This window comes from Staurois parvus, unplaced genomic scaffold (genome assembly GCF_062004578.1).
Source record: "Staurois parvus isolate SC_StPar_1 unplaced genomic scaffold, SC_StPar_1.0 ptg000147l, whole genome shotgun sequence".
NCBI classification, from domain to species: Eukaryota; Metazoa; Chordata; class Amphibia; order Anura; family Ranidae; genus Staurois; species Staurois parvus.
In genome coordinates, this window is record NW_028317943.1 from 311579 (window position 1) to 324590 (window position 13012).

The 13012-nt window shown below is 43.6% G+C and overlaps 1 protein-coding gene across 2 annotated transcripts in view; it reads left to right on the forward strand.

Annotated features, from left to right (window-relative positions):
* The first annotated feature begins 2385 nt into the window (after positions 1-2385).
* DOCK4 (dedicator of cytokinesis 4) overlaps positions 2386-13012 on the forward strand; it is a 409224-nt gene continuing 398597 nt past the window's right edge. For both annotated transcript variants that reach the window (XM_089673954.1, XM_089673955.1), the window contains exon 1: positions 2386-2896. In XM_089673954.1, coding sequence (XP_089530080.1) covers positions 2860-2896 — 37 coding nt within the window. In that variant the 5' untranslated portion in view covers positions 2386-2859. The remainder of the gene's footprint in view (positions 2897-13012) is intronic.

Here is a 13012-nt window from a genome sequence, read left to right on the forward strand (position 1 = left end):
GGAACAGTGCCCCATCGTTGGTGTCAGTGGGGGAGAAACAGTGCCCCATCGTTGGTGTCAGTGGGGGAGAAACAGTGCCCCATCGTTGGTGTCAGTGGGGGAGAAACAGTGCCCCATCATTAGTGTCAGTGGGGGAGAGGAATAGTGCCAAGAGTGTCACAGCATGGTGCTGCTGCACACTTACTGGCCGCTCCCTCACTCGATTTTCGCGGAGCCGCTCGGCTCCGCCTCCTCGTCGGTGATTGGTCGCCTGTGTGCCTTTCCAGTGCTGGCGCCCAATCACCGGTGAGGAGGCGGAGCCGAGCGGCTGCACGACCATCGAGCGGCTGAACTGAAAGAATGAGCAGCCGCCCTTCCTGGACCGGATCATCGTGAGACCGGGACCAGAGCCAGGTAAGGTACTGCAGCCCCCTGCCCGCCCCTGTACTTAGTGTCCCTTCCGCCACCGTGCCGCCCCTCGAAAAAGTGCCGCCCTGACACCGGCTCGCCGTATACCGGCGTATAAGACGACCCCCGACTTTTCAGAAGATTTTCATGGGTTAAAAAGTCGTCTTATACGCCGGCAAATACGGTGTATATAAATATATATATATATATAAAAACATTGCAAATACTCCCCCCCTTTTTTATCACATTTAATCACATTTCCTCTATTCTCAGCAGTACACTGGTCTTCCCAGTGAGTGTCTGTGCGATGGGGGAAGAGTGTCAAGACAAGTCTAATTATTGGAGGAGAGTACACTGAGTTTCCAGCATAGCTAGAGAACTGACCATGCTTTGCTCTTCTTCCTAGGGTGGCCAGAATGCCTACCACAGTCCCGCTATAAATCGCTGATTGCCGCCATTACTGGTATAAAAAAAAAATTCCAGTATATGTACCGCCATTTGTAAACGCTATAACTTTCACATAAACCAATTAATATTATTAATATTATACAGGATTTATATAGCACCAACAGTTTGCTCAGCGCTGTACATTATAATGGGAGACAGTACAGTAACAATACGATTCAATACACGAGGGGTTTGAGGGCCCTGCTCCTTGGAGCTTACAATCTAGGAGGGAGGGGATAGTGGTACAGGAGGAAATAGCTGTGGTGTATGAAGTGGTAGGAAGAGTGGAGGAGTTCAGTAATTAGCTGGGGGTGGGGTAGGCTTCCCTGAAGAGATAGGTTTTCAGAGTGCGCCTAAACGTGAGGAGAGTAGGTGATAGTCTTATGGATTGGGGTAGGGAGTTCCAGAGGATGGGGGAAGCCCTGGAGAAGTCCTGGAGATGGGCATGGGAAGAGGAGACCAGGGAACTAGAGAGTAGGTGGTCTTGTGAGGAGCGGAGAGTACGTTTTGGGTGGTATTTGGATACCAGATTGGTGATGTAGTTTGGGGCAGTGTTATGAACAGCTTTATACGTTAAAGTTAGTATTTTGAATTTTATCCGTTGGGCAAACGGAAGCCAGTGGAGGGATTGGCAGAGGGGGGTGGCGGATACAGAGCGGTTAGTAAGGTGGATGAGTCTGGCTGCAGTATTCAAGATAGACTGAAGTAGGCCAATGAGGAGGGAGCTATAGTAGTCGAGGCGTGATACAATGAGGAAGTGGATGAGTTGCTTAGTGGTTTCCGAGGTTAGGAACGGTTGTATTTTGGAGATGTTGCGGAGGTGAAGTCTACATGAGATTTTCAGCGAATGGACCTGGGGCTGGAAGGACAGATTGGAGTCTAGGATGACACCTAGTACTCTGGCTTGAGGGGAGGGACTGATGGTGGTCTTGGTCTTGACGGAGAAGTCGGGGGGGGGGGGGGGCGCGGGCTGGGGGGAAAACTAGGTATACACATATTAGGATTTATTTTACCAAAGACATGTAGCAGAATACATTTTGGCCTAAATTTATGAAGACATTTTATTTTTTAAATTTTTTTACTGGATGTTTTATTGCAAAAAGTAAAAAATATATATATTTTTTCAAAATTGTCAGTCTTCTTTTGTTTATAGCACAAAAAATAAAAAAATGCAGAAGTGATCAAATTCCATTGAGAGAAAGCTCTACTTGTGGGAAAAAGGACATAAATCTGAGTTATGTACAGCGTTGCACGACTGCGCAATTGTCAGTTACAGTAACAAATTCAAAAAATGACCTGGTCAGGAAGGGGGGTAAATCCTCTGGAGGCCAACAAAGCTTATAGAAGGGGAGCTACCAGCCATGTAAGGGTTATTCCCACGGCACGTTGCTGCTAAATGAAAGGGTTAACAAAGGGAGGTAAACAGCTAGCGTTGAAGGGGTTACTCATCAAAAAGGGGGCGTTGCTGAAAGGCGTGACGTGTCTCAGCTAGGCTGCCTCCTCCAGCACCTTGCTGCAAGAACAGGCGCACGGGAGCGCGCAGAACCGACAGGCGCGCATGCTCAGTATGGCAAGCCGGGGGTCCTGAACAGCGGCGTGCTCTGCAGCCCGTTCCAGTAGTGTTGCATTACTCCTGGTTACCAGAACAATGAGCCCAGTGCCTGCGAGCCAGCCAGAGCGCTAGCTGTGTGCCTATGGCGCATGCTCCAGCTCGGGGATACACGGGGCAAGCGGTACACTGACAGAGAGGGTGACTGGCTGGTGAAGCGCACACAAGTTGCAGAGCATTGGCCGGGCAGAGCGCAGTCACCGCACTAGGGGCACTAAGGGCACCGTGCCCGCGCCTGGCACCGCTCAGGACTGGAGGGAAGAGCCCGGCTCCGCTGACAGAGGGGGCTTGTACACAAAGACAGCACAGAGGAGGAGGAGGGGGAGAGAGGCAGTCCACACAGGAGCTCTGTCACCAGGAGGGATGTGTGCCTTCCCCTGATCCACTAACACGATCAGCACAACACTGGAGGAGACATGTGGGTACCCACCGACCACGAGAAGTACGGCGTGGGTGAGTCATCCCCCTTCTATTTACCTACCTACCTACCTATAGCCTCCTGTATGGGGGAGATCCATCACACTGCATACAGCCCAGTGCTGGAATCTGATGAGGAGGGATCACCAGGATCAGCTCCTTGTGGCAACTTTCTTCTCTACATCAACAAAGAGCAGGGGGCCAACAAAGAGCCAGGCTGGCCTCCTCCTGTATAATAATCACCTGTATCTGGAGGGACTACTGTACCCAGCATGCCCGCCATCAGATCTGTCATAGACTTTCTGTTCAGGCCAATTGTAAACAGATCCAATACAGCTTGTGTCTGGTACTTTGGAGGCTGCCAGTAAATACATTGTATTTGCATCCTTTTATCCAGCTGCTGTCTTATGATGGCCATACACGACAGATCATTGTTCCGTACACCTGTACTCTGAGTCTTGATCAAATCTGTACGTAAGTCGATCGGACGGAAGCACAGGTCGCCTTTTGTGCCCCCAAGCAATTGGAAGTGGTGCAAAAAAAACACCATTGATTGCTTTTTTTTTTTTATCCACCAATCACCTTAGATCAATCAGAGCTGTCACTATCTGTCACTCAGCCTTGACATTTCTGTCATGCTCCATCAATGTCTGATTTGATTGTTTTGTTGCACAGTGTATGGCCAGCATAACACCAATGAAATCTGAAATTACAGATCTACTATACTAAAGGGGTTATTTACTAAAACTGGAGAGTGCAAAATCTGGTGCAGCTCTGCATAGAAACCAATCAGCTTCCAGCTTTTATTGTCAAAGCTTAACTGAACAAGCTGAAGTTAGACGCTGATTGGCTACCATGCACAGCTGCACCAGATTCTGAGTGCTCCGCTTTTACTAAATCAACCCCATAGTGTCTGTTCTAGTGTTGGCCAACAGTAAATACTTTGTACTATTAAATGCAATTATTTAATCCAGCTGCTGTCTAAAACAAGTATACAATTTACACTGATCTGCTGTAACTTGTAGTGCTGGCTTGCAGTACTAGATAAATAAATACTTTGTTACATTAAGTGCAGTTGAATCCCTTTTAATCCAGCTGCTGTCAGAAACAATACAATGTCATTATTGATGTTTTTGTATCTGTTGCAGAGTTGGCCAGCAGTAACTACAAAGGGGGAATTGATTAAAACTGGAACAGCTGTGCATAGTAACCAATCCGCTTCTAGCTCCAGCTTATACAGTTGAGCTTTAAAAATGAAAGCTAGCAGCTGATTGGTTGCCATGCACAGCTGCTCCAGTCTTGGTAAATCCATGGTAGTTGCATTAAGTGCAGTTGAGTCTTATTTTTTTTTTGTTTTTGTTTTTTTTTTAATCTAGCTACAACATTGCCGTCAGATTTTGAACAAAAAATAGATATCTTTTTATTTCTAATCAACCCGATTGCTTGACATTGAAATCTCGTTAAAGGTGGCGATTGGAAGATGCACATTTCTAGGCATTATTTGTGTTGATCCTCCAATTTTCTATATTTTTTTTTATAATGTTATCACTGGTGGTACCCAGTTGTTGACAGGTGACCAGATCTGTCACGAATACCCCATCAGATTCTTTTTTTTTTTTCCCTGAGGCCTTCAAAGGCCGGTTTGTTTTCATCTGTGAAATGGTGTTGTGCTGAAATCCAGTTGATCCCCGTGTATGAGCTGTTTACAATGGCTGGCCAGTAAATGGCCACAGTCTGGGAGTTTCTTTGCATTGTTTCATTGGTTCTCTTTTGTTACTGCTTTTGTTTGTTTGTGCTGAGGGAAGTGTTGTGATTGTTGACATGATGTGAGGTCTGTTCTGTGGGATGTTATTTACCAAGTCCCGCCTATCTCTCCCAGCAAATGGACCCCTCGGAGAAACCATCACAAGCATCCTTTGTACTTCATGGCACATATTATGGCAAGATATTGCTGCTTGCTTTAGCAGAAGGAAACAATGGCTGTAGATCAGTCTGCCAGTCCATGGGCCATTAATTTGTGCGGCACCAAAGAGGTTAACCTCGTCGCCAGATAATATACCGAAATCTTCACCATACACCGCTCATTTCCTATGGATTCGCTGCCATCTGCCCCGGTTTCTTTCCGTTTTACAGTCTTTCAGATCATTGACAGACCATTTGCTTAACAATGACCCATAAATAACATTTTCCTTTTATTCAGAGCTCTTGGTGTGGGAGCAGGTTCCATTTTTTTTTGGTTTACAAGCTTTTTTTTAACAAGAACATTATTTTTGTTTAATGTATAAAAATAATCAGCAGAAAAGTAAACCTGTTTTGGTATATTTATGCAATATTTTGTTAAGCTTGCTGTAATGAAAGTAAATATGGCATGGGGTACAGTACAGGCCAACCCACTGACCCTCTGTATAACTAGCTATATTGAGATGCATTTTGACATTTTTTGTTTTTTAATAAAATAAAAAGCAAAAAAAACTAAGGTGTGATATATTTGTTGGTTGTGATCTTTTCACTGTATTATTAAAGTATACTACTATTCACATATGCAGTTATGGATCATAATATCTGATAGGATTTCTGCAAATGTACATAAACATTCAAAAATTAAAAGACGCACAAACATTAAGTATTTTTTCAGCTCATATGTATTTTTAATTTTTGAAAGTTTTTAAATATGAGCATCTAGGAAGCCAATTGGTTTTGTGTAAGTCCCCGTGTACATGCAAAAGGAGAACTTGTCAAAGCTGTAGCCGGTCAGGATGTTTCAGTATCGTCTTCCTAGCACTGAACCATGTCACAAAAGCTTGGCAGCCCTGAAACCATTGTGTATCCTGAGATTAGAGGTTCTCATACACATGGAAGATGAATCTGTGTAGTTTGTTGTAGAAAGTAATTGCATGTTGCCTGATGACTTTCCTTTTCTCATTCATGTTGTGGTGCTTCAGTGTCTAATATTTCTAAGATTAAAGATCTTACGCCGTTTTTTTTTTTTTTATAATTGAAAAGTCTACTTGGAGAAATACGTAGGTTGCTATTGCTGTCCTATTGCCTGGCTGCCTCTCAATTCAGTACTTTGAGTTGCTGACCTGGAACAAGCATGCAAATTAGAGAAGTCTAAAAATCCTGATCTGCAGACTGCTTTGGTTTCAATACCTCGGAAACTTTTAAAACCTCAGAATCGGTACTCTAGCCAGGCTATTGGCATTTTCAGGAAAGCATATGCTCTTCCATCTTAACTGCACAAAACTTGTATACAAGCCAGTGGGTGGAAAAAGCTTGCCTTTTAGTTACACAAAGCCACTGGTTTTCATTGTGCACTATTATGACCTTCTAGCTGTCTGCATCCTGACAACCAATGACATCATCAGTTGATAAGGAGGATGTCAGCTGCCTGCACAGCATCCTAATTTGACCCTCCCCTGCCCCTCTCCATCAGTGCTGGGGTCACATTAGCTCAGTGATGGAGAAAATCTTGAGGGAGAAGAGAAACACTGGAATACTAGTCAGTACCAGTGTGCAAAAGTGTATTTGCTTTTGAAGGATAAAACACCTCTATCATTGGGTGTCGTACATATATGGATATTGCTGTGTTTATATAAAACTATTAGAAAAGTTTTTCTCATTTTAGAATGGGGTGCCCTTTTAAAATTATGGACAGTCTTGAGGCACCCCATTTTAGAATGGGGTGCCTCGGGACTGTTCATAATTTTAAAAGGTGCCTTGGGACTGTCCATAATTTTAAAGGGTGCCTTGACTGAAAAAAGGTTGAGAAACCCTGACATAGAAAATGCATACGGTAGTAAGGGTCCAAGCACACCTTTTATGTGCACTCAAACTTGAGACAGCCCATTTGTTCCTTTAAAGTGGTAGTAAACGTGGGCATTTAAAAAGAAAAAAAAATCGCCTGCAAGGCAATGGCATAATGTGCTAGTATTCATCGCATACTAGCACATTATGAAATGCTTACCTCCGAACGAAGCCCTCCAGAAGCATGCTGTCGCCACTGCTTCCATCTTCATCCGGTCTTCCTTCTGGGTTCACAGGCTCCGGCTGTATAAATGGTCGAGATGACGGTGTCACAGCCCTTGCATGGAGTTCTGAAGGCATGGCACAGGTATGCCGTCCTTTCCGAGCTCATGCGCTGGTGATGATACCAGCTGCATCCCTTGTGGATATCTCCTAAACCATGCAAGTTTAGGAGATATTTACTGTACCTACAGGAAAGCCTTATTATAGGCTAATCTGTAGGTACAAGTTCAAAAGTGGACTTTACTACCACTTTAAACACAAAATCAAACATTTTATTATATTGCAGTTTATACCCATTCTTAGATGTGTTGGCTGCATTCATTTTTCTTTTCTAAGCTTTCTTTCCTTTATTTTCACTTGGTGATCCAGCCAGTAAGTCTGTCGTGTTTTTTTTTTTTTTACAAAGCCAGCTGCCCTGCAAGATATATCAGAGTGTTGAGGTAAACAATTTGTCACTACCAGGGGTGCTTACAATGATCAGCTTTTATTTATGTAACATTTTTATCCCAAAATAAAATAAAAAAAAAACATTTGTTGTACATGCTTCTATAACTGTAGTGTATGCTGGAGTTTGGCTTCAATTTGTTAGTGTATCTAAATCTACTAGTACATCTAACACTGCCCTCCCCCAGACTGACAATGCTGCTGTTCAAGGTGCCCCCTGTGCTCCTTCATCCAGAGTGGGGGGTAGTTTAATACAGGAAATGTTGTTGGCCAACAACATTTCCTGAAAACAAAAGGGAAAAAAGTTAAAGAAAAGAAAACTAATGCAGCCACCACATCTAATTAAGCCATATATTCCATTTGGGGTTTAATACTACTTTAAATTTTAAAACTGCTGATCTGCAAACTTGATTCAGGGCATTGGATCAGTTTGACAGGCAGGCAACTAGGGCCTGCTTTGATGTGCGCCAACCTTGCCATCCATCTGAAAAGCGATCTGTGGTGGACCAATTTTCAGTAGTTGTCTGACAGGTGAAGAGGAGGCATTATGTCTGATTTAACCCTGAAAATTCTGAGCCTCCATGCCCCCAAACTGAATGCATTGTACACAGATACCACAGCGGGTGGTTGTGGCGGGGGCCTATTCACTTGAATAGGTTGCAATCAGTGGTGGTACTGCTTGCCAAATGTCACAGGGGGTTAGGTTTTGCTGCGGCTGCAAAACATCTCAGTTTTGGTATGTCCTTGTTTAGGTGGATGGCTGGAGGGTGGTGAAACCGGCCAAGGAAATCTCGAAGCATCTCTCAGCAGGTGATTATCACTTGGAAGTGGCACTTCAGACAGAAGGTCTTAGTGCTGGATTAAATGGGGGGAAAAAATTAGAATGTCTGATAATTGTTGTCCCCTCAATCAGATATATTTAGTTTGGAGTCTAGCTGAACAAAAATAATGCTTTATTTTTAGTTTTTCTCTTTTCATTCTCTTTTTTATTAACCTATTTCATGTCTTGTTCGCCAAACATTTGTCCTGTCTTTAGGCTCAATGCACACATTTGTTTTTTTTTTCTATTAGCTCAAAAAATGCTAGAAAAAACGCTGGATGAAAAGTGCTGATAATAGCATTTTTACAGTACATGAAGGGGAAAATAAAAGCTTGTTTTTTAGTAATGTTTACTAAAGTTTAAAAAAAACTGCTTGGAAGACGCTCCCAAAAACTCTACAAAAATGTTTTTTTTTTCTGCTCCTAAACACTGAAGCTTGAAAAGTGCTCCTAGGATAAAATGGTGCGCCTTGACAAATAGGATAACCTTATTAGCTTCCAGGAGCTTGAAAAACCGCTAGTGTGCATGGAGTCTTACTCTGTCGGGAAATATCACTCGGAGGCTTGCCCTCACATGTTGCGGCACATCCTTCAGGGTGATGAAGTCTCATCATGGTATTAGTCCTCTTAGAGTTTGGTTTGTCCTGTGCATGATTAGTGACATTGATCACCCACTTTATATATTGCACTATATTTGATACAAATCACTGAAGATAATAATTGTCTTTAAAGCGGAAAGGGGAAGTTCCACTTTAAGGACTGCTTCCCCGCTCCCAATTAAGGATTGGCACCTTTTGGGGAGTGGGGGGGCGGGTACCCAAATTTGACAGGTACTGGTTCCTACTTCCGGTCTGATCGCCTATGCGATCGAAAGCATAAGGTGTCCTCCCTCCCTGTAGTCTTTTGGGACACATGACAGGTCCCAGAAGACTACAGGACCATTCACGAAGTGCAGCGCTACTTGCGCATGTGTAGTGGGTATCCAGCTTTGAAGCTGCAAGCTATCACAGCCGGGTGCCCACACTGAAGATGCCGGCCTCCTGGAATACAGGAAGGCCGGTGAAACGAGCTGCGGGGGATACACCACGGGACCGAGGGAGAGGTAAGTGGCTGTTTTTTTAAAGTCAGCAGCTACAGTTTTTGTAGCTGCTGACTTTTATTTTTTGATAGGTTGAGTGGAACTCCGCTTTAAGGCTGAACTCTAGGAAAACGTAAAGCCTTCTGTTGCAGTGGGGCATTACCTGCTCTGCAAGGGTTAACTGCTTGATTACGGTTAGGATATCTGGTACAGCAGTTTTAAGCTGGCGATACATGGATCGAAATTCAGCAGGGACTGGCTAAATTTCAATCCACGTACAGTGAGGGACAGAACTATTTGAACACCCTGCGATTTTGCAAGTTCTCCCACTTAGAAATCATGGAGGGGTCTGAAATTTACATTGTAGGTGCATTCCCACTCTGAGAGACAAAATTAAAAAAAAAATTCAGGAAATCACATTTCTTTAACATCTCAAGTGGCTCTATAATGCTGTGTGGCTTCAGGGGAACTCTAGGAAAAAAAAAGTCTTCCCTTGCAGTGGGGCTGCACTCACACTGCAAGGGTTAACGGTTTGTTTTACATTAGGACGTGTAAGAGCGCTTCTACTAACCAGATGTTCTGAGGTCCCGTCACATGGCGCTCCCCTCCACTGTCCCTTGGCAACCTCACATGCTATGGTCTTTGCATGAGTCTAGATGACATCAGTACACCTTAGACCACAGAATACATTGGCTTCTCAGGGGGCATTTCCCCAACCACATTGAATGTGTGGATGGGGAAATGTTCATTGAGAAGCCAATGTATTCTGACAGTCAGAATACACTGATCAGCGCTTCAGTCTATAGCCTGCAGCGCTGATCAAGAAGGTAAAATCCAATAGGGCAGTTGTACAGAAGTCAATTGGTAGATTTCCTTCTGTACAACCATAATGCCTATACAGTGAGGAACAGAAGTATTTGAACACCCTGGGATTTTGCAAGTTCTCCCACTTAGAAATCATGGAGGGGTCTGAAATTCACATTGTAGGTGCATTCCCACTCTGTGATTTCCTGAATTTTTTTTTTAAATTCTGTCTCTCATTGTATGATTTTTAAAGAATTTATTTGTCTTGCACTGCTGAACATAAGTATTGGAACACCTGAGAAAATAAGTGTTAATATTTGGTACAGAAGCCTTTGTTTGCAATTACAGAGGTCAAACGTTTCCTGTAGTTCTTGACCAGGTTTGCACACACTGCAACAGGGATTTTGGCCCACTCCTCCACACAGATCTCCTCTAGATCTGTCAGATTTCAGGGCTGTCGCTGAGCAACACGGAGTTTCAGCTCCCTCCAAAGATGTTCTATTGGATTTAGGTCTGGAGACTGGCTAGGCCACTCCAGAACCTTGATATGCTTCTTACGGAGCCACTCCTTGGTTATCCTGGCTGTGTGCTTCGGGTCGTTGTCATGTTGGAAGACCCAGCCACGACCCATCTTCAATGCTCTGACTGAGGGAAGGAGGTTGTTGCTCAAAATCTCACATTCAATGGCCCCATTCATCCTCTCCTTAATACAGTGCAGTCGTCCTGTCCCCTTTGTAGAAAAGCACCCCCAAAGCATGATGTTACCACCCCCATGCTTCACACTAGGGATGGTGTTCTTGGGATGCAACTCATCCTTCTTTTTCCTCCAAACACGACGAGTGAAGTTTAGACCAAAAAGTTCTACTTTGGTCTCATCTGACCACATGACTTTCTCCCATGCCTCCTCTGGATCATCCAGATAGTCATTGGCAAACTTCAGTTGGGCCTGGACATGTGATGACTTGAGCAGGGGAAACTTCTGTGCAATGCATGATTTGAAACCATGACGGCGTAGTGTTCTACCGACAGTGACCTTTGAAACTGTGGTCCCAGATCTCTTCATGTCATTGACCAGCTCCTCCCTTGTAGTTCTGGGTTGATTCCTTACCTTTCTTATCATCAGTGATACCCCACGAGGTGAGATCTTGCATGGAGCCCCAGTTCGAGGGAGAATGACAGTCGTCTTTAGCCTCTTCCATTTTCTAACAATTGCTCCAACAGTTGATTTATTTTCACCAAGCTGCTTGGCAATTGCCCCATAGCCCTTTCCAGTCTTGTGGAGGTCCACAATTTTGTCTCTGGTGTCTTTTGACAGCTCTTTAGTCTTGCCCATGGTAGTAGTTGGCGTCTGACTGGCTGTGGGGTGGACAGGTGTCTTTAAAGAGCTCAGACAGGTGCTACTAAGTTAGATTAATGAGTGGAGTAGAGGTGGACTTTTTAAAGGCACAGTAACCAGTATTCTTGCTGATTCTTAGGTGTTCAAATACTTATGTTCAGCAGTGCAAGACAAATTCTTTAAAAATCATACAATGTGATTTCCTGAATTTTTTTTTTAATTCCGTCTCTCAGAGTGGGAATGCACCTACAATGTGAATTTCAGACCCCTCCATGATTTCTAAGTGGGAGAACTTGCAAAATCCCAGGGTGTTCAAATACTTCTGTTCCTCACTGTATAGGCATTATGGTTGTACAGAAGGAAATCTACCAATTGACTTCTGTACAACTGCCCTATTGGATTTTACCTTCTTGATCAGCGCTGCAGGCTATAGACTGAAGCGCTGATCAGTGTGTTCTGACTGTCAGAATACATTGGCTTCTCAATGAGCATTTCCCCATCCACACATTCAATGTGGTTGGGGAAATGCCCCCTGAGAAGCCAATGTATTCTGTGGTCTAAGGTGTACTGATGTCATCTAGACTCATGCAAGGACCATAGCATGTGAGGTTGCCAAGGGACAGTGGAGGGGAGCGCCATGTGACGGGACCTCAGAACATCTGGTTAGTAAAAGAGCTCTTACACGTCCTAATGTAAAACAAACCGTTAACCCTTGCAGTATGAGTGCAGCCCCACTGCAAGGGAAGACTTTATTTTTCCTAGAGTTCCCCTGAAGCCACACAGCATTATAGAGCCACATGAGATGTTAAAGAAATCCCTTTTATTTTGCCATCTTTTTATTTCAATCTGACACTGATGTATTTGGCAATAATGTGACTGTCTAATTAGTAAATTGCTATTTATTCAAGTATTGCTTTGTAGGCGACAGATTCTGTGTAAATCTATGGCATCAGTTGCTGAATCTGAGGTCTTCACCAGGAGCTGTCTTTGGTGCTGCTTTCTGCATACAAATATATTTTGGTGCTGCTTTCTATATACATCTATGTTTTTCTTCATAATCTGAGCTGTTGTAAGCAAGCGTTGTTTTGATACAAGTTAGAAGGCATGCAACTTTTATTGAAAACCCGATGTTGACAATGGACAGCGTAGAAAAATTGCTGTTCAGGTCTATCAATTTAAGACCCTGCAGGCATCTTTTAGAGGTCAGGGTGATGTGCTTCAGTAACACCATAAATGATTACAGAAGTAGGGACCCAGCTGCAGTTTTTTTTTTTTCTCAGCCTGAAAACGTGACTTTAAAAAGCTGTGTAAACTTTCCTACTTTGCCCACGGTACATAGTTCTAGTCTGGCCACCAATGCATCTTTCTACTGCTCACCTACCTCTTGTGGTGATTGATAATTGCTGTTTCTGACCCCAGTTTATCAAAGGGTTTCTCAAAGTGCCAGCTGTACATAGAAGTGGAAGGGGACTAGCATCATACTGACTGCTGTAAGCTGATAAGTACAAGTAAAATACAGTCAGGTCCATAAATATTGGGACATTGACACAATTCTAACATTTTTGGCTCTATACACCACCACAATGGATTTGAAATGAAACAAACAAGATGTGCTTTAACTGCAGACTGTCAGCTTTAATTTGAG